The following is a 26100-nucleotide window of genomic DNA, read 5'->3' on the forward strand; positions in this document are numbered from 1 at the left end:
GGATTTCTTACGTGCAACTGCTTCTCATCCCCTTGAGACGCAGTCATCCAATCACGGGCATGCATAGGAGATATACATTTGCCTTCTCTGGGCTACGTAATGGAATGAGCTTTCAAAGAAAGAAAGAAAGAAAGAAAGAAAGAAAGAAAAGTATTCCTGTAATCTGACGCCAGGAAAGCAAAAAGGGGCAGAAACTTGATCTCAATGGATAAGAAAAACTCCAATTAATGTTTAACAAGATAGGATGGTCCGATGGGATAGTAGTGGCGTGATCCGGCACATCCACGCCCAAAAGACTGAGGGAAGCACATGGAACTGTAAGGGGAGGAGAGAAAGTAGAAGCAGCGAGAGAGGGCGAGTGAGTGTACGCGCGCCCTCTGGGATGCGATTACCATTTGCTAATCCTTCGCATCGTGGAAGGGCAGCTCGCCACAGATCCGGTTCCACTCCGTGCAAAGAAGTGACCTCGCCAGGTTCCAGACCTTGCGCCGGGTTCTAGGTGTCGCGCTGCACTCACCGGCGGGTTCCAGATCCCCGACTTTCTAGAGTCTGGTATATTCCATGTCCGTCCCTCCCGGCAGAGCTCTAGGTTCGGCGCTGCAGATCCCCACCTTCTTCCAAGGCTGCTGGGGGAAAAGAAGGATGGGCAGCCGCTGTCTGCGTGCTCCGCTGCTGGTGCTGCTCCTGGGCGCCCTCGCCGGACTAGCTCCGGCTGCCGGCACCCGCTATGATCCGGAGGAGGACGACGACCTCATCCCGTCCTTCGTCTTCGAAGAGGAGAACCAGACCGATTTTGGGAAATACAGAAGCGGATTCGCCGCTTTCCATCGGAGCAATAAGGTGACCGGGGCGGAGAGATGAGGAGGACCAGCGGACCTGGGAAGGCTGTGCTCTCTCTTTGGCTCCGGGTGACGCTGGTTGCGCCTTTCCCCCTTTGCCCAGGTTGGCGAGCAGAAAAACGAAGCGGAGCTGCGCATGAAGGGCGAACGCTGGAGGGCGCTTCGGCGGCTCGGGATTTGGTTGCGGGACCCCGATCGTCCCGCGCAGGCAGGCAGGCAGGCAGGCAGGCAGGCAGGGTTGGAGAGCAGCAGCGTTGGCAAGAGTCGGTGGCTTCCCCGCAAAAGCAGCTGGAGTTGACTGGGGAACTTGACCACTGCAGCAGAGCTGGTGCCCTTCGGTTGCAATCCTGTCGCCCACTCACCCGGGGGAGGAAGCCCCTGGAATGCAGCGGGACTTCGGAATAGGCACGAGAAGGATTGCCAGAACGACCCTCGCGGGGGTGGGGCTGGCGGGCCGCACGGCCCTGGAGAGTCACTCCTTTGCCTGCCACGGTCAGTTCCTCAACCAAAAGGGCATGGAGTTAAGTTTACCGGGAGGACTCGCTCTCTCTCCTCTTGATACCCCCATGATCTGCAGGCGTGTGTGTGAAGCCTGGCTCTGGCTCAGTGGCAGAGCAGCTGCCTCGCACGCAGAAGGTCCCGGGTTCGATCCTGGGCATCTCCAGGTCGGGATGGGGATTAGCCCCTGCCTAAAACCCTGGAGAGCTGCTGCCAGTCAGTGGAGAGCATACAGAGCTAGGTGGACCAATGGGCTGGACTCAGTTGAAGGCAGCTTCCAGAGCGCACCCGCCCGAGGCTACTCTCTTCACGGTAGTCTGCCTGGCTTGTTCCAGGGCAGGGCCCCGATTCTAAACAGATTCTGTGGCACTAGAATCCCTGGCACAGTGTAAACCCGACAGGACCACGCGACCCGTTTCCTAGTCGTTTCCCCCACGGGGAAGGGGTGCCCATCCATGCTTTGGGATTGCTGCTGCCACACTCCGACGTTTGGCGGAGTGATGTCTGGGCTAGATCAGAGTCTGTCCTCTCATCATCATGACAGTGACCCTGAGACAAAGGAACAGGTCTCCAGTAATCCCCTCCCCAAGTTATTTCGGATTTGTTCTGTTTGCTTAATTAGTCTCCTCTGCGGAACTGTAACGCTCTTTTTGTCTTTTCAATAAGGGACATTTGGAGCGTTATCTTCAGGTAGCACGAGGAAGAGGCTTTGTTAAGCATCCATTTTAGGAAAATTGGCCAGATGTCAGTTGTACACCGTTGTCATGTGGACATGCCCCAAAGGTATCACTTCCCACACGCTTTAGTACAAGTATACACCTGTAGCATTTTGCCTTTACTTGGAACCTACTTGTCTGCTGAAAGGCAGACCTGCCTATTAAAGTCTTGTGATGTCTGCTGACATGTCTTCTGTTGGAACTATTAATTTTAAAATGCCTGCTTTGTCTTGCATATGGAATCTAGGATCTGACATGTATGGAACAGTCAGGAAATGCAAGGCTTGGCTATACGGGATTGTTCACATGGCCCTCTGCACTATATTATTTTGTCTTGTCCTTGGGCCACTTCTGAGCCTTGTTTTGGTTGGGTGCATTCACATGGTGCATCTGATCCCCACAATCCACATGCGCTGCAAACTCCAGCCTGACAGAGAATGACTGCCTTGGCTTGTGCTGCGCATAGCACATGGCTGATCTACCTACCTTTAGTGCACAGGTCTCTTGGGAAAAACTTAGCTGTCATTTCTAGGGGGACTTCCCATGATTTTAAAGGTGGAGTCTAGTGATGAATCAGGTGGTGTGGATGGTATGGTCAATAAATGAAAGGGCTCTGGACTGGAAGTGGCAAGCAAGCAACATCAGGATTTCTGGATATGGATGCAGACTCCTCCAAAAACTGTATTTTGTTTTTGTCTTTTAAAAACAATCAGAACAATGTAGGAGGATGTGAAAAATGAAGAGACTTTGAAACACAAGTGGCAAACAGGAGATTGCTCAAAGATTGGGGGGGCAACCAGAAGTGATTGATGTGGGAGATCTATAATCGGATCTCCCAGCATCTTAAAAAGCACTGATGAGCAGAGCGGGGAGATGATTTGATTCCCCTACACTATTTCTCTGGTTGAAATCCCCCCTCACCAAAGCTGCTGCTAGCCACAGAGGGGGAAAAGCCACATCCAGTCCTAGTTACATGCCTTATCCCTCCACTTTACAGCTAATAGCTTTTGGGGGTGGGCCATTTAAATTATGCAAGAAAGGAGACCCCCTTTTCCCCAGCACCCAATCCTGATCCAAACTGGAGAACACGACTGCTTTTAAGCAAAGATGTTGCTGGATCTCCCAGGTCTCATCCAGTTTGGCCCCGTGAGACTGACTAGAAGGTGGGAGAAACCTTTATGTGTAGGATTCCACAAGGTTTGCTTTACAAAAGTCCCGATGTTCCCCCCCTTATTCTTTCTCTTCCTTTTCCCCCACCCCCACCCCATAGTTGACCTGTCTATACATGACAGAATCACGGTTAATCTTTCTCCTAAGGAGCAGATTATACATTACATGTCGATGGATTTAAGAAAACCCCAATTTTTACAAAATGAAAAGCAGATTTTGAGCAGAGTTTGTGTGTGTAGTTTACTTTTCTCTGCTGATCATGTTCCCTCTCGAAATCGTCTCTCCCCCGCCGGGGAGATTACGAACAGGGGGGGAACCAACCAGCTCCTCTTCCCTCCCTCCCCCTTCAGCATCATATCACCCTGAAGAGGCTTTTCATGAAACAAATAAAGGCTTTGCTCCTTTTTTGTGTGCGTTTAACACGGTGTCGTTTGCTCCTTAAACTGGCATGTGTGTTGTGGCTTTGAGACTGGCAAGGCAGTGGGGTGAGGGGGCATGAGGAGACAGATCTTCGGTGACCTCCTCTTACCACGTGGCATTATTTGGTTGGTGTGGGTTTCTTCTCATTTGTCCCAGGCTAGGGCATTAGTCCTCCAGTGCACCCTAAAAAAGGCAGGCTGAGGTGTGTGTAGGAAAGACAGAAAGAAGGTAAAGTCAGAGGAGTGTTTCCCTTCTGGCATGGTGTTAAATTCAGCAGTGTAGTGGTAAATTCTGAAGGGCAGGCCGTCTTCATGACACCCCTCCACCCAGCCATGCCTCTCCTAATACTGTAAAACAACAACACATTTTTTATCAATGCAGATATTACGGCTTCAGCACCAAGACAACTTTGGCCATCCTCACCTGCTTTGCTTAACAGGCAGTCTGATGAAGAATTCTGGTGGACAAATAAAGCTTTCTCATGATTTTGTGACATTTGGGTTGGTCATAATAAAGGAGCGTTGGCATTTTTCAAAATAAAAATGGCAGTTTAACCTTTAGCCTGATGCTAAAGCCACCTACCTCTGCTGAGCTTATTCAATGGCCTTCTCTCTTAGAAAAGCTTATTTGTTTGGCATGCAAAGGATTGGCAAGCAGCACCTCGTGGATGACAGCACTGTGAAATCAGTGGTGCTGCTTTGTCCCTGCCCCTACCTGCTCCACTACCTCACTGGTTCAACTGAGGCACACTTCAAAAGAAGCAGACAGAGTAGTGAGCTTACAAAAGATGTACGTTTCCGCACCTGGAGGGGAAATGGGTTGATCTGCTGATCAGTTGCAAAATCTGTTTGGAGCTGAATTTTTTTTAAAAAATGCCTTCAAGCTGCTCCCTCCAGGCTTTACAGTAAAAAGGGGAGGGGTTTGACTAATGTCTGTGCCCCCATTTTCAGAAGAGAGAGGTGGACTGGGACTGATAGATCAGTGAGTGTGTTTCTACCCCCAGTGTATGGATGTGAGATTGGGACAACAATCTTGCACAGTCTTAGGGGTACCAGAGCCTCATCCAGGTTAGTGTATCCTCCTGGAGAGGGGATACCTTTTCGTAAGTCAGCAGACTTTGATTGTCATCTACTGACTCTCTCTTTCTGCTCATTTTCAACACAGGATGCGTGGCGCCTACCAGGGCATTATATTGTGGTGCTTAAGGAAGAAACCCTTAGATCCCAGACCTCACGGACAGCCAAGCGTCTGCAGTCCAGAGCAGCCAAGCATGGCTACCTGACCAAAATCCTACATATCTTTGAGGACTTGTTCCAGGGCTTTGTTGTGAAGATGAGCAGTGATGTGCTGCATGTGGTAAGTTTCTCTTTCTGCCTCAGGGCTGGGGATGCTCCAGATGTTGTTGGATCCCAGCTCCCATCAGCCCCAGCCAGCATGGCCAATAGTCAGAGTCCAACAACATCTACAGGTACAATAAATATTTATTTATTTGTTCATATGTTAGCATGCCTCTCACCTAAGGTTTCCCTGGGGCTAAAGTTTGAATTGAACTAAAATGTAATAGAGTGGTAGGGTTCCACCAGTGCGGGAGGGGGCAGGGGATACACCTCTGGCCTGTGGGCAGTCTTGGCCTGCCAGGGGATTTAAGTTGGCCTACAGAGCTATTTTCCCCATACCCCACCTACCTGTCCATCAGGTGATGTCAGATGATGAGCGGGGGGGGTTTCAATCCTGCAGGGGTCTACTTCACTAGTATGTTCACTGTAGGGACCATGCTGGCAAACCCTGCAGCAAACAGGATTGAACCCACCACTCATCAGCTGGTGAGCAGAAAGTTCAGTCCTGCTGGATGCTGCTTCACCACTGTGTTCTCTGTGAGGAATGTGCTGGCAAAAGGCTTTCAAAGGGCCCTGCCCACCTGTCGAATTTGGCCTTTCAGGGGTGGGGAGATACGTTGGTTCCCCACCCCTGCACCAGTGGAATAGGCGTTGTTGGTGGAATAGATTTTCTGTCCCATGTGCAGCCCCTGCTCCTCCAAAATCAGCTTGAGAGAGTAGGAGGACCTTCTGGACCAGACTTAGGGAGGTGTATGGGGCTACAGTGGGGGAGGAAAAGAAGAAGGGGAAAACCCATCATGCGAGCAGAAATCTGCTCATGCCTCCCAAACAGTTGGAGGGGTGTCTTGCAGGCCATCTAGTTGAACTCGCCCTGTTCAGTGTTGGAAATCTAGAGCTAGAGCATCTCCAACAAATGGCTGCCCGGCCCCTGTCTGAAAACCTCCAGTTCATTACAATATCGTGAAGAAAAATATTTTTTAAAAAATCTTGACTAGTAAAAGCAAGGCAGCTATTAACATCTGTAAACAAAATACTTTCAGAATTTGGATTTTGTAGAGCAGAATCTACTGGGGACTTTTGCTTAGTCGGAAACAGGGCACACGTATAAAAGTTCATGAGGTATTTTAAGAATTTCTCTTTATCAAGGAGATTTCTTTCAATTACAAAACTGCTTGAGACAACTTCGCAAAAGACGTTCTCAAAATGCTTCGGGACCCTATATACTTGTGCAGTTGTCTGCTTTTGATCATCTCTATGGTGTGACTTTTCACTAAGGCTCTGTACACACTTACCCATTTGTATCGCAAAACTACCTTTTCTCAATATGAAATAATTCATGCTTGCCCTCAACATGCTGCCTTCAATCAAGATTGATTGTAGATCCTGCCATCCACATGGATGGGTGTGGTTACCTGATATACGTTTGAAACTCCTTCCCACATCATTGGCAGGTGTGAATACCCCTGCCCCCGCTGCATTGCTATGACAGCTGCTTCCATCTGTTTTCAAATGGACACACTGCTGGATAATGCAGAATCAATCTGCAATGAGCTTTTATTTTGGGAATGAAGCCAAGTGATCAAGATGCAAAAAAAATGTAAAAAGTGTAGACTAGTTAGTAAAAGGAAGAACTCCATTTCTAGAATAAAATGTGTGTATGCAGCCGAAGTCGCTATTCAGATGTGTGCATCTTTTGAAAGACTACAGTATGGCAGTGATGTGGGTCTTTTGGCAAAATTTGGTTGGCGGAAATCAACTAGGATCTGCTTAGGGATGTCTGACTTATATTTAATAAACAAAACTGAGCGGTTACACTATGTTAATTTTACTTGAAGTATAAATAGAATGTTTTCCCAATAGCCCAACAATGGTTGAACTATAATATTTGATTAGGGTAGAAAACAAAATCAATAAAGTGCTCTTATTATGGGTTAAATAGTATGCTGAAAGAAACTCAGGGATTTACTTGGAAATTATTTTTGATCAGAATACTTGCAAATAAGTTAAGACATGGCAACTCAGTAAGCGTGCACTTACCTTAAATTGTTTCAGTTGTAAGGAAACAAAATGCTGTAAACGGAAACAGGTAACATTCCAATTTTAGTGTGTCCAAAGACCTGTGCATGATCTTTCTCTCTCTCTCTCTCATGCACACATTCACACACACTCTCATTCTCTATCACAGTCACACACACACAAACATTTACACATATTTCAGACATGTGAAGGCTAATAGAATGAAATAATCCTTTTTTTAAAACGGAACATTTTCTGCAGAAAAATATAACCACAGACATTTTCTCACCCCTTCCACCATTGCAGTGTAGTGCAGTGTCTTAGGCTGTGAATACACTAGTTACTAGATTAAAGCGTTTCCATTGGCCACACTTGGAGGGAGAATGGGTTGATCTGCTGATCAACTGCAAAATCTCTTTGAAGCTGAATCTTTTTTAAAAATGCCACCAGGTTTTACAGTAAAAAGGGGCAGGGTTTGACTAGTGTCATATGCCCATTTTCGGAAGAGAGAGGTGGAGACGCACTGGAACTGGAAGAACAGTGAATGTGTTTCTACTCTAAAATGCAGCTCTGAGCTCCTTGAAGAAAAGGCAAGGTCCAAAGAAACAAACAACTTTCCCATTTATTCCTGTGGGAAGTGTTTTCTGATGGTCTTTGCCCTTTTGTTCACAAGAAGGGCATATATGCAGGGAATCATGGGGCTTTTTACAGGATAAACTGTTAACTGGTGGTCCTTTCAGGTTCAGTGGAGAAAATGGTGTTTGTCTAATTACTTCCTACCTGCCAATTATTTATTTATTTTACTATTGCATTGCATTTATTATTGCATTTATATCCCACTTTTTCTTCAAGGAGCTCAAAGTATCATACATGGTTCTCCCCCTCCTCATTTAATCCCCACAACAACCCTGTGAGGTAGTTTAGGCTGAGAAGCAGTGACTGGCCCAAGGTCACCTTTCATGGCTGAACGGGGATTTGAACCCTGGTCTCCCAGGTCCTAGTCCCAAAACTCTAACCACTATACCATATTGGCTCTCAGTGCCACTCATGCTTCAGGCTGGAAGTTAAAACTTCTGCTCATCTGAGAACTTAAGAGCATTGTAGGCCGAAGATGATGCCCAGGTATGCCACATCTTGGGGAAGTGATCAAATGGAGAAAGCAAATGATCCTGGGTTTTAGTACTCAGTGAGGTGGCTTTCTGTTCAGTGTTGGTTGTGTGTTACAGACACGTTCAAGTTGCAATGGGTACAGAGAAGAGCATCTAATATTTTATATTAGGTTGTGCTTGTGGTAGTGAAGGCTTGTCAGCACATGCCTCAGGGAGGAGGGAGGAGAAATACTCTTGAACACTCACAGATGAGATCCCTGCATGCACATGCACAGATGGAGAAAGGGTGAGAGGAAAAAGGTAGTGGACAGGAGAGAGTTGGTTGGGTTTGTGGGGATGGAGGTTAGGAGAGAGAGGAATAGAGTGAGATTGGGGCTAGGATGCTGGGGGTGGAAAACAGGATAAGGAGTAGGAAGCAGGGCCGGATTATCCATTAGTCTTAGTAGACTGAAGCCTAGGGGCCTGGAGTTCTTGGGGGCCCGCGATCCACGAAAACAGGACAAGAGCCACGGATCGCCGGACAAGAGCTTCCGAACCGCCCGCCATCCCCTCGCTTCAGTTACCTTTTTCTCCGCTGTTTTTTGTGGTTTGCCATCAATCAAGATGACGGCCGAGGTTTCTCTAAGGGGCTGAAGCGTCACGCATGTGTGCTACACACGTGCATTGCTGCCATCAACCAAGATGGCGGCAGAGGCTTCAGCACCTTAGGGAAACCTCGGCCACCATCTTGATTGATGGCAAACCGCAAAAAACAGCAGAGAAAAAGGTAAATGAAGCAAGGGGGGATGGGATGGGACAGGACAGGACAGCGGGCAGCTCAGGATCAGCCTAGGGGCCCTCCTCAGCTTAATCCAGCCCTGGTAGGAAGGAATACTGTGCCTGGAGCAAGGTGATTCTCCCACAGTCTGTTGTATGCAATAGATATTTACCAACAAAGGCCTCGCGTCATCAGAACACACAGGAATAGAGAATTTGTCTTATGAGTAGCCAGTGAAATAGCTTGTCCTACTTTGCTTTGCAACAAGGAGGCTGAAAGGGCAGCTGTTAGCACTTTGTAAAGATTTTAGATGGCTTAATAAAGAAGATACCCAGTTAAGGTTCAAAGAATCTTCTTTGGATACAAGAATCAATGGTAACAAATGGGAAATCAGCAAATGTGGTCAAGGAGGATAAGAGCTGGAGTCCGACAACATCCGAAGGTCCACAGGTTTACCATCCCTATTATATGCTGTGGACGCTTTTAATAGAAGAGCATGATAATATTCCTTGCATGAGCTGCAGAAACCTTCCTGTGTCTTCCATTGAGCAGGCTGTGAGGCTACCACATGTGGATTATATAGAAGAGGACTCCTACGTGTTTGCGCAGAGCATTCCCTGGAACCTTGGCCGGATCGTCCCACTGCAGGACAAAACTAGTGAATACAATCCTCCCAGTAAGTGCTCTTTCCTTCCACTATTTGCACATTTTGTTTATGAAATGCCAAATATTCATGGGGCGAACAACAAAGTCCTATGCAGAGGCCAGGATAGGATTGTTCTGTCTGTCCCTAATTTCATATGCAGTTCAGATGTTATGGGGCTATAGATGTTATAGTTATGGGGCTACCGCCAAGGCTCTCTTCCATGTGCTTGCCAGCCCTACAGTCTAACTTGGTGGGCGTCAGAGCAGGGCCTCTGAGGATGACTTTAAGGTGCAGACTGGTTGATACTGATGGAGGTAGTTCTTCAAGTAACTTGTTCCCAAACCATTCAGGGCTTGCAAGCTCATTACCTGAATTTTAAATTGGGCCTGGAAATGCATTGGCAGCCAGTGCAACTGGTACAATATAGGTGTAATGGATTTCACCTGCCTGACCCCAACCACTATCTGGATAGCTGCATTTTGTCACAAGTGAAGTTTCCAAATCATCTTTATAGCCTGCCCCATGTAGAGTGCATTGCAGTCAAGAGTGTAGTGGCAAATTCAGAAGTGCAGGGTCCCTTCATGATAGTCACAGTCACACCCCTCCTCCTTTTTTTGCTGCTGGGTTGAGAATGAGTTCCTTGATAATGCCTTCTCCCACAACAACAGATGTCCCTAAGAGCAAATAAGCATGAAAGAGAGTTAACTACTGAAAAGTCTTCCTAGTGGCTGACTCACCGCCTTTCACTCTAATTGGTTCTAATCGACAGGAAAGGACAAGGAAGCATGTTAGAAGACTCTTCATTGGCTAACCCACCTACCCAGCTTGGTGTAAAGTTATTTTTGGATTGCTCTGCCCTTGTATGTATTCACACACTTTTGATTAAAAGACAAGTTAAAAATAAACTGAATTTTCTATTTTTTTTATGCTAACACAAATAGAAGGTTAAATACTGAGACCGCAAGATTAATAATAACAAGATAGGCTGAATCACCTTTAAAATAACTAAGTAGACTCCTCACCCTGATTTCCGCTTCCTGCCTACTCTTTACAACACAGTTTGCCTATAAAATTGGACCAGCCATTGTAAATTGCTTGTGCAAGATAAACATCCTTGTTTATTGGCAAATATGCTGGGATGATAAGTGGAGGCTGCAGTGAAAGCCATGAGCACACTGCCTCTTGGCATTGCTGACTGACTCTCTCTCTGCAGATAGAGGTGACCAGGTTGAAGTCTATCTGTTGGATACTGGCATCCAGAGCAATCACCGGGAAATAGAGGGCAGAGTGTTTGTGACCGATTTTGAGAATGTCCCAGAAGAAGATGGCACTCGTTTTCACCGACAGGTACATCAGCTCTATGTTTCTGTTTACTAGCATTCCTGACTTGGTTGTCATGTTCCTTTTGATAAGTGATACTGTTAGAACCCTAGGTAATAATGATAGCATAATCCTGAATCTTTGGTCCTTTAAGGAAATTTGCTGTATCAAGCACCAGTGATGGTGCTGGTGCTTCAGGGAAAGCAGTATGTATAATCAGTGCTTTCTTTGGTAAAAAAAATGAGATGCTGGTACTCATATCTTGATAAAAGTGCTGAGATGATAGTACAAAATGGCTGCAATGGGCAGCAAAAAAATAGTTGCTGGTACTCTCTTCCAGTGAGCAATCACCAAAAAAGCACTGTGTATAATTCTTTCTGTGGGTAATTCAGTCATAAAATTCTGCATAAAAATGATGCTGGTGAAGATGGATACTCAGCATTTGTACCATTGGGCTAATGACTTGGGAAGTGGGTGAGTTCTTAATCAAAACTCGTAACTGTGGATGTTTGTAATGCATATGTAGATTCCGAAGATATTCACTCTAAATCCATTTGTAGACAGAGCTGGCCTTAGCCTTTTCCTTGCCCAAGATGTTGGGAGTAGGGTTGCCAGGCTCAGGGCCTGAGAATGATTCTGTATCTTTAAGAGAAGAGAAAATTCAGCCAAGTGCAGGTTTTCTTGCAACACTGTAATGGGAAAAACCACAAGGTGGAATTCTCCCATCCCCCTGCACAATTTTTAAAGTGTATCTTAAAAAGTTATGCAGGGGGAAGGGAGAATTTCACCTTGTGGTTTTTCCCATTACAGTGTTGCAAGAACACCTGCACTTGGCTGACTTTTCTCTTCTCCTAAAGATATAGGATCAGTCTCAGGCCCTGAGCCTGGCAACCCTAGTTGGGAGACTTTATCTTCCCTTTTAGTCTGCCCCTCTCCTCCAGTTTGTGAATTATGTATATTGCATGGAAATGTCAATGTGTGGCTATATTTGGATTAGATGGTACAGTTGCTGTGACAATGTATGCACATGCTCAGTGCAATCATATAGACCCCCCCCACCTGCTCCTGCTGGTCCCCTAGCATGTCCCAAAGGCAGTGAAATTTGGGTCCAGGGGTAGCGTATTTTGAACAAAATTGGTTCCCCAAATTTTACACTTTAAATTTGACCCTTGAGACTGGGCCTTCAGCCTGCCTCTCTGGGTTGGACTGAGAGAAAAACTGGCAGAAGAGGGCTAGTGCAAACTGACTTTTCCACCCCTGGCACCCCCGTCTCCTACCAAGCTGGTCCCTTGGCATTGGAGTGCCTTGCTGAATGGGGTAGGATGTGATGCAGTGAGCTAAAGGGGAAGGGATAATCCCCCCAAATTGGGCAGAGGCACCTTCTGCAAGTGGAGCTCCCACCTACAGAAGGTACCTCCACCTGACTTTTGGGGATCTCCCCCAGTAGCCCACTGCACCATAGCTCCACCCCATTCAGAAGAGCCCTCTCACTGTAAGGAGAGGCTTTTGGGGGTCTGAAGGGCTGTCAAGGGGCAGAGAGAGTGGGACAGGCACCTTCTGCCAGCTTTTCCCTTGATGCAGCCCTATGGATTCTTCAGTCATAGTGAAACTTTTGTTCAGATATTACGAACTTTTTATATTTCACTGACTTACTGCATTTGAAAGTACCCTGCACAGAATTTGTCGTGCTCTTTCTCCTTATATATGGCAGGGTAGGTCCGGTAACATTCATGACTACTTTTTAATGTGAGCCCTCAGGCTCACATATTTAATGTGTCAGAATGAGGATACCCCTGATTCAGCTGCTGCTGGACATTCCTAATAAAAACTGATAGTGCATTTGGAAGGACCACTGAGACGGTGTTTCCTACAATGGCAAGTGGGGGCTGCTGTCAGTTAACACATAGGCCAATGGTAATTCAGTTGCTTTTTATCTGTAATGACAATAACTCCAAATGTGAAAGATTAAGGTGATTACACTGTCTCTTATTTATGCTGTGTATGGCACAGTCTGGATCCGGAACTCTGCTTGAAGGCCCTATTCTTTTTATTGATCTTTGAAGCTCCCTTACTGATTCTAGCTGGTGTGTGTGTGTGTGTACGTGAGTGAGTGAGTGAGAGAGAGAGAGAGAGAGAGGCATCCAGCTTTTTATAAGATTGAGGCATGAGGAAAAGAGGATTTTTACCTATAGAAGGAATGAATAATGGGACCTTCAGACAACGTACAAATTCAAAGTTGCATCAGTAAACGTGTAGGTGGTCATGTAAAAGCTTTTAAATAAACAATGCATCCAGTCATGTATACCCTTTTTATGGGGAGCATTTATGACCTCCCCCTAACAGTGGTATTTAATCAATTCCTGTCCTAATTTTTTTCTGTTATATTGCATCTTAATGAAATTTATCATATGACTGTATGAAGCTTTTCATGTCATACCTGGTGTTCTACTGTTGTTGCTTTTCAAAGAATTTTCAATAAAAGTTAATGTAAAATTCTGTAATATAATTCAGCGTAGAAGATACTTCACAAATCCCATTTATCTCATCTTTGGATTGCTCTTTTTCTTCATGTCTGTTGAAGGTAACAGAGCTGCTTGATCCTTCAGCCATGTAGAGGTTGTGTGTGTGTGTGTGTGTATGTGGACATGGTGACATGAAGGGCTGCGATTTATGTTGTGGGGGGGGCAGAAACAGGAGATAAATGATGTACTTTACGCTTTCTGGCAGGCCAGTAAGTGTGACAGCCACGGGACCCACATGGCCGGCGTTGTGAGTGGGAGGGATGCTGGTGTTGCCAAAGGAGCCAGTGTTCGTAGCCTCCGAGTGCTCAACTGCCAGGGAAAGGGCACTGTGAGTGGCACCCTAATTGGTGAGTAGCAGCACCTGTTGCCATGGCAAAACTGAACTCTGGAGTGCAATCTGTAAAAGTCAAAGCAATGTTTTTGACTTGGCTGATCCGCCGCTCAGGGAAATCTGCAAGATGCTTGTTAAGTTGAATCGACGTAAATAGTCAGCCCAGTTCTCGTGAGCTCAGCTCTTGCTTCAGCACCTGATGAGGTTTGTTTTAAGAGAGAGATCAAAATCTAATTTATGCTGAGGGACTGAGCTCTTTTGAGATTTTGAGCAAGAGCATCAAAACCAGATGTGGGGGAACCTTTGGCTCGCCCGATGTTGCTGAACTACAACTCCCCTCAGCCCCAGCATGCGTGGCCAGTGGCCAGGGATGATGGGAGTTATAGTCCACCAATATCTGCAAGGCTAAATGTTCTCCACCCGACCTAAATCTTTCCCTCTGCAACTTTGTGAAGGCTAATTCTGGTGTTACACTTTAAATTAATGGAAAAACTCCCTCAAGTCGTGCCTGTGTGTTGCAGTAATAGAGGAAAGGTTTTATGATCCATACACAATAGACTCCAGGCTTGTATTTGGTTTTCAGCTGAAATTTCATTATATTACATTATTTACTGCAAGAAAAGGCTACTATGAAATATTAAGGGTGAAGGTTTGTAGCTAGTCTTGTAGTGGCTGAAATGCCTTCAGGAAAGTAAGCTCCCTCCAGTCCCTCTCACCTCAGGCTTCCATCAGTTTTTAAAAACCTGAATTTGACTGTAACATTTTTTAGATACAACAGCGGCACAAACAAAATTACCAGTAATTAGACGTTTGGAAAGGAGGAATTAAGATAATCCTGAATTGTAAACCATTGTTCAAAAGTTGTGCACAGAGTAACAAGGAAGTAATGAAACCAAACCTGAAATGTATGAAGATGGGGAACCTTTTACAGCCTAAGGGCCGCATACTCTTCTGGGCACCCTTCTGCGGGCCACGTGCTAGTGGCAGGCAGGGCCAGCGGCAAACTTGGCAGAACAACTGGTGTACAGTTCATCTTTGTCCAGTAGGCTAGTTTCGACACACATTCACATACGCCCCTCTCTAGTCTCCACCCAGTCAAGGCAGAGCCAAGGACACATTCCAGCCGGGCAAAAAGACTCAAGGAGAGTGCAAAGCAGGGCTGGTGAAGGGTGAGACCTGGGGAGAGTCCTGACAGACAGAGACCTAGAGGGCCGCATTCATCCCTCAGGCCCGAGGTTCCCCACACCTGATAAAAAGATACCTCTTTGTCATAAAATAACCTTTACTTGTTTGTGGCAGGTGGGCAAGATATGTTTCAAGAAGATACAAACAATGCATAATGCTCATCATTGTTTTTGTTTTGTTGCCGAATGGCTTTGTACAATGATGACCTGATGCTAGCGGTTGTTGCTGCAGCAGCGTTGCCCCATGCTGCTGTGTTGGTGAGACGTCTTTAGTGCTTCACAGTACTCTTGCACACCACCCAGGACAGGCTGTTGTAAAGGTGCGCTCCCTGTTCTACTTCTTAAACTGTTCTGTGCCAGTGTCGTGGCTTGTCAGATTAGGCAGTTTAACATGTAGCTTACGAAGTAGCTCATAAAAAGGGTTCATGCATGCTTTCATTTTCTCTCTTGAATCAGGGACTACCTTCCATTTATTTTTTATCTTTTAACAAATGCCATCATATCTGAGGCCCTAAAAGGGGAAATATTCAAGAGTTTAGTGGAAATTTGGACTTATGTTGACTACAGTCCACTTTGCCAGGAGCACGCATCTGATGAAGTTGACTCTAGGTCGTGAAAGTGTGTGCCATAACAAATCTTGGTTTTGCTGCAGCACACTAGCATGGTTACCCATTTGGACATTGCACTTGCAAGGTTGCTATCTTATTTTTTTTTAATGATGAAGGCATTTTCTTCCTTGTCCTTCTTTTTCTGCATATTACAAGAGATGAATCTATGAAAAGCTTCTCTCTCTCTTTCATTCTTTAAAGCTCATATGCTCTTCATGTTTGTCTCCCCAACGTGGAGAACAGGATAAAGCACACAGTGAGAGATGTGCCCTGTACTACTCTTTCGAGTGAAACATGCTCAGTTGTCGGTTTCCCAACAGGATTGGAGTTTATTAAAAAGACCTTGGCTGCCCAGCCCTACAGTCCTCTGGTTGTTTTGCTTCCCTTGGCTGGTGGTTATAGCCACATCCTGAATGCGGCCTGTCGCCTGATGGTGCAGATGGGGGTAGTGATGATTGCTGCAGCAGGCAACTACAAGGAAGACGCTTGCCTGTATTCACCAGCATCGGAACCAGAGGTACCTAGAGGGTTCACTTGGTCCCTTCTTCTAGGCTGTAGTAAAGTAGCCCAGAAATGATTTGTGTCACCTCCATCAAGGTTCCAGCTCAGCTCATCACTGATAGATCTTCCACATCGTTTCACACACAATGGTTTTCAGTGGAATCAGTTTGTCACATTCTGCTGCCAGTCACCCAGTGTGCAAGTATTATCAAATATTGGGAAATCAACCAATGCACACATTTGTATGAATCTGCCCAATGTTAGATGGAACATCAGAATTTCAGGCCAAGGAATGGAGGAATGGACCACCACTGCCACGTGAATCCTTCACATCAAGGATTTGAAGGATTACTGATGGAACCTGATTCAATGCCAACAAGAGTTTCGGGGAAATCACTGCCCTAGAGCATGTTGTTTTTGTACCTTCAAAGCTGTGCAGTTATCTTGGCCAAACCACATATTCTTTTCTGTGACTACATTTACCCCAGATTTAAAGTGTTTGTGTGTGTGTGTGGAATGGTCCTTGGCCTTGTGGACTACATTATAACCCACTCATAGAGTCAGTTAAAGAAGAATGTTCAAAGGTAAAGGCGAATTAGCTGGGGTCTCCAGAGACATTTTGGAAAATAGATTTAGGGAGGAAAAGTGAGGCCATGAAATAACACTAATATTCTCTAGAGCCCGTGATCATATCCACACCATACATTTAAAGCACTGCTATACCACTTGACGACAGCTATAAAGAATCCTGGGAACTGAAGTTTGTTAAGGGTGCTGGGAATTGTAGCTCTGTGAGGTCACCCTCCATCTCCAGGATATTTCAGGGGAAGCCATGGCTGTTAAAGTGGTATAAGAGTGTTTTAAATTTGTGGTGTGGATGTGAGATCCTTCTTTCAATATGGTTCTGTGTGGAAATTTCCCATCAATATTGCACCTTGTGTTTGTGTTGTTTAAATACATATTAGAGTTTAAATATACATTATCAAAGTTTGACAGTGGAATTTAGTGCTCAGGTGGAGTGGGAGTGGTCTCTCCCTTGGACAAGCAGAGGCCAGACATCCGTCTGTTGGGGATTTTCTGCATTGAGTTGCAGGCTGGACTACACTTTATTTTTATTTATTAAAGTACTATCCTGCCCTTCCTCCCAAAGATGGCCTACAAGACCTGTTCCATCTCTAGGGTTCTGTTTTTAATATTTGTTCCATGTCAACTCTGACAGGCCTTGTGTCATCATAGGTTATCACAGTTGGAGCCACCAATGTTCAGGACCAACCTGCTTCCATGGGGACCTTGGGAACCAACTTTGGCCGTTGTGTAGATGTGTTTGCCCCCGGAGATGATATCATTGGTGCCTCCAGTGACTGCAGTACTTGCTTCACATCACAGAGTGGGACATCCCAAGCAGCTGCACATGTGGCAGGTAAATTTTTGCAGCAGGATTTTATGAGTGCAGACTGTTGCTCAGCTGCCAATGGGGTTTTCATAGGAGGAACTACCAGCAGTGCATGGCCCCTGTGTGTGTCTCTGAGTCAGCGGTTTTGAGCCTTTATCCCACAAAATCTCTCTCATTCTCTCTTCAGTCTCATTTGACAGCTTACTGCAAATACATCTTTATTCCTTCATTAAGCAGTTGGGAATGACAGTGTGTGTGTTACGGTCTGATAGTGACACGCCTTGTGGGCTTTTGGGCCTAAGGCTGGGTGCAGCTAAGAGTTAACTGCTGACAACACGTCTCCTTATTAAACAGTTATATGCATCAGGAAGCGTGCCTGTTGTGATGGGAAAAACAGAGATATTTTAAAGAATCAAATTTGTATTTCAAGTTATTAGTAGAAATAAAAGCTCAACCAGGCAAAGCAGACTGCAGAGTAGAAGGCGATTCTTGCCTCTTGCCTTATCCTGAACAGAAGTTTCTTTCTGTCTTTCCATTCACTTCCATAGAGAAATTGGCTGCTCCATCAATGTAAGTGACTGGGGAAGCACTCCAGGTTAAAGAAACGTCCATATTAGAGCCTCTGTGCCAAAGCACATTGCTCAGTTGGGCCTAATATCTTCTATGGGGCCAGCTAAAAATGTAACAAACTTTTGGATTGCCTCTTGTCCTCCTTTTTCTTCTGCAGGAGCATCAGAGGTATAACAGAGTATGGGGTACAATCCAGTCAAAGTTAAGCACTTTTATGTCTTAATGAATTCAATGGAAGAGATTTAAGTACATGCTCAGATGCTTGGGAGGAAGAGCAAGTTAGCTGGATTCAGTCCTGTCACATCTTATCAAACTGCCAATCAACTTCATCCTAACTTTATTTAAACAGCTACACAAACACAGAGCCAAAACACTGAACTGTTCATTTCTCAGTACACTTGTGGAACTTTGATAAATTTATAGGACAACATAGTATGTAAACAGTAAAGATTGTCTTATCAAGTTACATATGTACCTAGCTCTTGCCAAATAATACATATATATGTGTTTCTATAGGAATTGCAGCCATGATTCTGAACACCAACCCTGACCTGTCCATCTCTGACTTGAGACAGAGGTTGATCCACTTCTCCGTCAAAAACCTTATCAATGAGGCTTGGTTTCCAGAAAACCAGAGGCTACTAACCCCCAACAGGGTGGCTGGGCTTCCCTCCAAACTGGTAGCAGGTGAGTACTTATTCTTTTCGGCTTTTATAGAAGAGATTTGATAGGCTATGATAAGGGTCCAGTTAGGCACTGAACATGCCTCCCCTACCCCTTCCCAAATACCACTTTCACAATCCAGCTTTCTGGTGGTTCCCAAAGAGCATCCTACAGTGGGTCTCTTGAATGTATGGGTTCTCCAGGTGGGTGAACTATGGAAAACATACATACTGGAGAGAGGTAGTCTCAAAGTCACTGTGGGTACTGCGAGGCACATATAATGAATGCATGTTGGCCACCTCCTTTCAGATGAACAGTTGTACTGTCGCTCTGTGTGGTCTTCCTTGTCTGGGACAACTAGCAAGTCAATAGCTGTTGCCCGCTGTAACAGCAATGAAGAAATGTTCAGCTGCTCAAGCTTATCGATGAATGGCAAGCGGCAAGGCGAGCACATTGAGGTGACCTTCTGTGGCGACAACACTACTTTTTGTTTTTGGTTTTTTATGGGCAGACAAGTTTTCAGTGGGATGGAATATTGAGGTTTGCTAGCATTCCTTCTGTCTTACTGCTGTGCTTTCTAAATACCAGGATAACGGAGGCAGGAAGGAGTGCGTGGCTCATAATCGATTTCGGGGCCAAGGTGTCTATGCCGTAGCCAGGTGCTGCATTTGGCCCAAAGCTGCCTGCCAGGTTAATGCCCACTCACCAACTGCAGAGGGCACAGCATTGCAGAGTGTCAGCTGCACTAAGGGCAGCCATGTTTTGACCGGTATGTAGCAACAGCTCTGATGGCAATAATGGATGCAATCAATATTGTCATCCCAAGGCATCTTTTACTGTCACCAAGGAGATTCTGCACATGGAAGAGGACTCCCTTGCCGGGTCAGAACAGAGTTGGGGAATAGGTGTTCATATCTGGGTTCTTACAGAGATCACCATGTGGTAAGATGAAGAGATGAAATGAGGCAGGGTGTTGTGCCAATCCAGAATATTCTTCTGTGCTCCATCTAGTTTCTGACCCTGCAGCAGGGATCCTTATCTCCCCAGCCCTGGAGTGCCAAATTTGACAAGTGGGTGGGGCTGCCCACCTGTCAGTCACCTTTTGTCACTCTGGCATCACATGATGCTGTGCTTTAAAGCCCTGACTATCAGGACTTCAGAGCGACTCATGGGGCTCTTTGAAAACCCTTTTGCAAACAGCTCCGCACTGCTCTTTAAACCTAAGCAGGATTTAATCCTCACTCATCAGTTGACAACCCCCCCATTAGAGTGATTGGCACATGGTTTTTGAAGAATTGCCTCATGGGCCAAATTTGACCCCTTGGCAGGCCAAGATTGGCCCTCGGGCTGGAGGTTCCCCATCCCTGACCTTCACCAACAATATAAACCAAAACAAACAGAACCATACTATTTAATGTGGATTCCCAGTGTGAACACTCCAGATCCACTAGTATTCACAACTGTATTTCTCTCTCTCTACCCCTGCCACCATGTCACTGAACACATACCCTACTATGATCTCAATTGGCAGGTTGCAGCTCTCATTCTCTGGCTGGAGATTTCAGTGACAACATCAGACCTGTACTCAGGGCAGGAAACAACCATGATGAATGTGTTGGCCAGGCAGATACGACTGTGCATGCTTCCTGTTGTCATGCACCCAGCCTTGAGTGTAAGGTACAGGAACACTCTTCTCTGGAGTACACAGCAAAGGTATGTGGGTGTTACTCCTTTAGGTCACAGGTCATTAACCTTTGTAAGCCAGTGGACATATTTGCAAACCAGAAAAACACAACACACCTCAACCAAGCACATACAACTTTTATCGGCTGTGACAGAATGCATCTTTCAAATTTCTACTGGAGTAAGGGACCCTGTGGCCACCAGGGAAGACTTCTATAGGCACATGTGTACCCCCAGGCACCAGCCCGTTGACCTGTGCTTTAGGTGGATTCCCATCCAGTTATAATTTGATCTGTAATCTCCATGCAGGTTCAAAGCTTTATTTCTCCATAACTCCTGAATCAGGAGAGGTTGTGAAAGCTCTGGATCGGTGTCTGAATGCTGTAGTGGACTCCCATGAGGGCCAATAAACTGTTGAACCCTGGGAAGATGAAGGCTCTTTGGGTAGATGGTTCCCGTGTCCGGGAGATAGGCAGGTTGCTTGTTCTGGATAGGGTCGTGCTCCCTCTGAAGAATCAGATCCGTAGCCTAGGGGTATTCCTGGATTCATCTTTGTCACTAGAGGCCCAAGTATCTTCTGTGGCTGGGAATGCTTTTTACCAGTTTTGGTTCATCAGCTGTGGCTCTTTCTGGATAGAGATAGCCTGGCCACTTTAGTCCATGTGTTGGTAACCTCAAGACTGGATTACTACAATGCACTCTATGTGGGGCTGCCTTTGGACGTGGTTTGGAAGCTCCAGCTGATGCAAAATGCAGCGGCAGACTTCTGATGGGAGCACATGGCTAACACATGTAACACCACTTTTAAAACATTTGTACTGGGTGCCCATCCACTACTGAATCAGGTTCAAGGTCCTTATATTAATTTACAAAGCCCTGAATAACTTAGGTCCAGGGTATCTTAGATAGCGCCTGAACCCTTATAACCTAGCTCTATCACTGAGAACATCTGTAGGAGCAGCTCTGGTTGTCTCCAGAGATGACGAGGCTCATTTAAGATGGACATGAAATCGAGCCTTCACTGTCAGTCCTCTGGAATGCTCTGTCAACAGAGATTCAGCAAGCACCTTCTGTTTTAACTTTTAAGGGCCTGCTACCTTTCTGTTCCACAAGGCTTATGCAGGCAATGAAGAAGATGCTTTTTTTGCAACAGCTGACCTTTGATGTTATTGTATTTTTAATGTTTTTATTCTATGGTTGTTTTTCTTTTTAATGTGATATTTTTAATGCAATAGCAGTATACAAATATTTTTATAAATATAAAAATCAGTAATAAAGGAAATGAATCTGAACCCCCTCACACTTCTGCACATTAGAAGTTCCTAGTGAGACTACCTTCTCAGTGGGTCCTCCTTGCTCCATAAGCTGATCATTTTACTACACTCTGGCTTAAGTGGAGGTCACTGGGCTCCTGAAATCTGCTGCATACCCAAGCTGTATCAAAACAAAGAGGCAATGAGAAGGAAAAACGAAAAACCCTATAGGCGTAGCTCACTTGGCTAAAAGATGCGAACATTCTTCACAATGCAACTGCCGCTGTAGCTAAGAGGGAACTTTGGACAATGTTGCTAGATCTGAGTAAGAGGGGGGACATGTACCCTGCCATCAAAACATCTAGGCCTGTTTCAGGAATGCTGAAAGATCCTTTAGGGAGGTGCAGTATTCCTCCCCCCGTTATGTGCCTACACAGAGACAGCAATGAAGAGCAGACTTAGTATTTCACGTTTGACTCCCACAAACAGGGGAGGGAGGCATTAGGCTTCAAATCTGAGATGCGGATTGTGGCACTGTGCCAAAAGTGTCACAGGAAAAAGTAGTTTCTCATGAGGGATTTGGAGAGAGACATGTTACATCCCACAGGTCAGAGGCTGCTAACTTTTTCAGGCCCATGAGCACCATGCACACACTGCAAGCAAATGCAAGCACACAGAATCCTTCCTTGATTAGCAATTCACTTCAAAAAAGTGTTCCCCCCCCCAAGCCTTATTGTTGTGGGAGGTGGGTGATCTTCCTGGATAACGCAGCTGGGTAGACAGAAACTAACCTTCCCTCCCTAGGTGCAATCTCCAGGGTGATCCTTCCACCCACCAAACAATTAGGCATGGAAAAAACAAGAATCCTATTGAAGCCAATAGAAGGCTCCCCCCCCCGCCTAATTTGGGATGGGGAGTTTTCTTTGGAGGGGGCCACAGCAGGGGAGGAAAGAGGTAATCCAATTTAAATGTTGGAGGGAGGAGGAAAGGGGACTCTGCAGATGCCAGGGAAGGCAACTTGGGGTGTATGTGCGCCTGCAGGCTCTGCATTAGTGACTTCTCTCATGTTCAGTGGTGGGGGAGTCTCCATATAAGAGGCAGCAAGAGAAAATGAGTAGGCTTATTTGCAGCACCCTTCATCCTTATCGAGAGAAATTCATCTTTGTTAATGTTGACTAACCCTGCCTCTTCCTTCTCAGGTGATGGTGACTTGTGATGATGGCTGGACTTTGACAGGCTGCAATGCCCAGGCCCATGGCCCCAGCACGCTTGGTGCATATTCTGTGGACAACATGTGCATAGTAAGGAGCAGCCCAGGGGGCAAAGGAGCAACAGCTGTTGCCATCTGCTGCAGAAAGAGACTTTTAGAGAATGAGAAGCACAGTTCCAATTATAAGTGACAGAACTCTTTTCACCCCTTTACTGTCCATGGAACTCTTGTGTTATGAAACCCTGTAACATCATATCGGTGAACTGTACATCTCTCCCAATCAAGTTTGAAGAAAATATTCTTCCACGTGGGACTCTAGTACCACTGGAAAGTGCTTGTGGTGGCCACAGTGGAATGTTCCCAGTATCACCATGAGAGTACGAGCATCTTCACTGTGGAGAGGCTGGTCTATTTGATGCCTAGGTAATACCAAATGAGCTGCACTCGCAAAATAATTTTGGACAACAGCTTAGTCAATACTTCTCCCAGCTACCCTCCATATATTTAGGACTTACGACTTGTTCAAGTATTTGAAGGCTGACAGCATCTCTTCCTTACAAGTTTCTTCCTATTCTAATACTGCTAGGCATCCAAATATAATCCTTATTGTAATTTGAACCATTCACAGTGGCTTATTGTCTGAAGACAACCTGAACTGGGTATGTTCCGTGCTCAAAATAACACAAAAGTGCATTTCCTTAATTGGTTTTACTTCTATGATTTTTGAAGAACTGTTCAGTATTTCCGCAAGAGCAGGGGATAAAGAGTATGAATGAATCAGTGCAAGGAGAAGTGCCAGTGGAGAGGATTTTTGTGAGGCACTTTAGCTTGGCCTGAACTCCTTTATGTAACCAGCAGCTCTCCTTTGTGTAGATTAGAAACTTTTCTTAAGACTATAAATGTAGATTCTCTCACCGTTCAAAATTCTGCCCCAGATACCAGATTACTAAATACTTTTGCACAAAGACCTAAGCATTACACTGTAGGTTCAGCTTAAAAAATTTTTTTTTTTCAAAGGAGGCATTCCATCTTACAAAACGTAGTAAGTAGCATTGTATCTCTCAGGTCAGTCTCACCTAGAATCAGTTGTGCAAGTGTTAGCATTCAAGACTTCTTTCCCCAGCCAATGTAGTTAACAAGATGGCCTATCTAAGACATACAGAATAGGAAAAATAAGGTCAGAAAACCTCTAGCACAATCCTTAATCATAACTATTACAGCAGGGATGAGGAACCTGTGACTCTCCAGTTGTTGCTGGACTACAATTCCCTTCTTCTTTGACCGCTGGCCATGCTTAGCGGGGGGGTCTTGGAGGACCATAGCTTCCCTATCCCTGGTTGTAGAGGATAGCTGGGGAGGGAACCACATTGTGTAAGCCAACAGTTCCCAAACTTTCCCCTACCCACACACATCACTTGAAAATTGCCAAGCGTCTTTGCAGACCACTTAATGATTTTTCTGTCTGTTGTGGCAATTATGATGCCTTTTACTAAATGCTATATGATTTTTAACTGTATTTTTATTGCTTCTTTTACTTCTTGTATTTTATCGTATTTGATAACTAATAGTATAAGAAATAAAAGCTGCAGTAGAAACACAATTAAAAATCAATACACACACATGAATATGGTAGATGTGCCGTCTCCCATCTTCAACCACAAATCCACATACATGCTGTGGACCACCTGATTGAAGCTTGCTAACCACTGGTGCCAAAAGATTCACTCCTGTGCTGAGGAATCTCAATGTCCTGTTGTGGTTTAGTAAAGGTTGGAGAGTGGTTATGCCTGTGGAAGTGCAGCACAGCTCATACAGTCACTTACCTGCGCTTCTTCAACATTTCTAGTTCTAAAGTGCCTTACAGGTCCCATTTGCAATGCTTAACAGACAGCCTTGCAAATTTAAACCCTCTGCACTGAAAAAGTAAGAGTGGCCAGGCTGATTTTTATGATGTTGCCTTCTAACCTCGAGAAGCCACATCTACAAGGGCTGTTGCCTGTGATTTGATCTCAAGAAGAAAGTTTCTCCTCTTCCACTTATGGAGGCCATGTTTAATTGGCCATTGTTGTCCCCATCTGTGAGGAAAGGCACTATAAAGTCACCAACCATACTGGACAAGCAGCTTCCACTGATGAGGTAAAGGGAAATGTCCGCTTACTAAAATACTTTATTGATGGCCCCAAGAATATCACTGAGCTGTTGCAGAATGTTTCTTTAGAAAAAAGCACCCAACACTTTTAAAGGCACTTAGACTCAGGAGACCAAGTACTACTGGCTATGCTTGAGGTCAAGCACACTGTCAGTAATTTAGGCCAAACAGTTTGGTTTACTGTTAAAGCACTTGGTAGCTAACTCTTAATTTTTTTAAAAAAGCAGGCTTAGTGTTACATACAAGCCCTTCCTTCTTTTGCCTTTTATACAAGTTTGCCAACATGCATAATCAAACCTTTATCTGTTAATGTTGAAAACAGCAATTGTGTTCATGTTTTTCTCAGAAGCAAGTCTCACTGTGTACAGTGAAATTTACTACCAGTTAAGTCTGCATAGGATTTAGAAAAAGTCTAAATGGCTTTTTCATGAGTAATGTGGACAGCATGTAATACTTTGTATGTGGCTTTGAGCTAACACACACATAGACTTAACTACTGTAATTCATAGCTGCTTAATGTAGAGAAAAGCTTTCCTCGTGCTGTGGATTTTACATTTTTATCTGAAAACTATTTATTTTGTTTTATATAAACATTTTATAATACCATCTTTTTTTGAAATAAAGTTTCATATGAACTTACTTGGGGATGCATAACAATGTCGGTCTCATCTTAAGCAGAGTAAGTATCTACACCTAGAATTGGAGAGTAAGGGGGAGGAGAATCCAGTCTCTAGTAAATCCACCCCTCCACCAAGTTTGCAAATCAAACAGATTCATGCTGATTTATAATTGCCCAAATTTCAAAAGCTTAATGACAGAGCTAAACACTTGGGAGGGGCGTAGGTATATGCAAAAGATATGATGTGAGGTTCAAGAGGTGCATGGAGACACACAGAAAAAAAGGCTTGTTCTGTCATCAAAGAGAGCACCCTTGGATTTTTTTGGGGGAAGGGGAGAAGAGACAGGAGCTGCATGTGTGTGTGTGTGGGGGGGGTAGTGGTGATGGTTGAAGGCAGCTCCATGCTGAAGGATAGCCAGCTGATTGTCCTCCCTTCATATGTGCTTGGTATGTGCTAACTGGCACATCTGAGGCAGACTGAAGAGGAAGCTAAATTGTTAAAAAAAATTCAGGGCTCTGCTTATGTCAGATGTTTTTTCTTAGACAGCTACTTAGCATGCTTCGGTTGTAGATTCTTGATAGTCTT

At 45.1% G+C, this 26100-nt stretch overlaps 1 protein-coding gene across 2 annotated transcripts; it reads left to right on the forward strand.

The window, feature by feature from the left end:
* Positions 1-288: 288 nt before the first annotated feature.
* PCSK9 (proprotein convertase subtilisin/kexin type 9) lies at positions 289-25523 on the forward strand. Of its 2 annotated transcripts, none has more exons than XM_061633149.1 (12): positions 289-840; positions 4808-4999; positions 9415-9538; positions 10722-10855; positions 13556-13697; positions 15794-15990; positions 17211-17394; positions 18454-18624; positions 18910-19058; positions 19189-19369; positions 20132-20313; positions 22736-25523. In XM_061633149.1, the coding sequence occupies exons 1-12, from the start codon at positions 562-564 to the stop codon at positions 22934-22936; spliced, it is 2136 nt and encodes a 711-aa protein (XP_061489133.1). In that variant the 5' UTR covers positions 289-561; the 3' UTR covers positions 22937-25523. The 2 variants fall into 2 exon arrangements, with proteins under 2 accessions (XP_061489133.1, XP_061489134.1); XM_061633150.1 differs by lacking the exon at positions 289-840 and adding an exon at positions 1268-1331.
* Positions 25524-26100: the final 577 nt, after the last annotated feature.

This window comes from Rhineura floridana, chromosome 6, assembly GCF_030035675.1.
Source record: "Rhineura floridana isolate rRhiFlo1 chromosome 6, rRhiFlo1.hap2, whole genome shotgun sequence".
NCBI lineage: Eukaryota > Metazoa > Chordata > Lepidosauria > Squamata > Rhineuridae > Rhineura > Rhineura floridana.

Bases quoted from the DNA above. Each gene is read 5' to 3' on its own strand.
- PCSK9 (XM_061633149.1), top strand. From the start codon at position 562: ATGTCCGTCCCTCCCGGCAGAGCTCTAGGTTCGGCGCTGCAGATCCCC. The intron at 13,698-15,793 runs GTGAGTAGCAGC...GTTTCCCAACAG, and splicing joins TGTGAGTGGCACCCTAATTG to GATTGGAGTTTATTAAAAAG. The intron at 19,059-19,188 runs GTGACCTTCTGT...TCTAAATACCAG, and splicing joins GGCAAGGCGAGCACATTGAG to GATAACGGAGGCAGGAAGGA.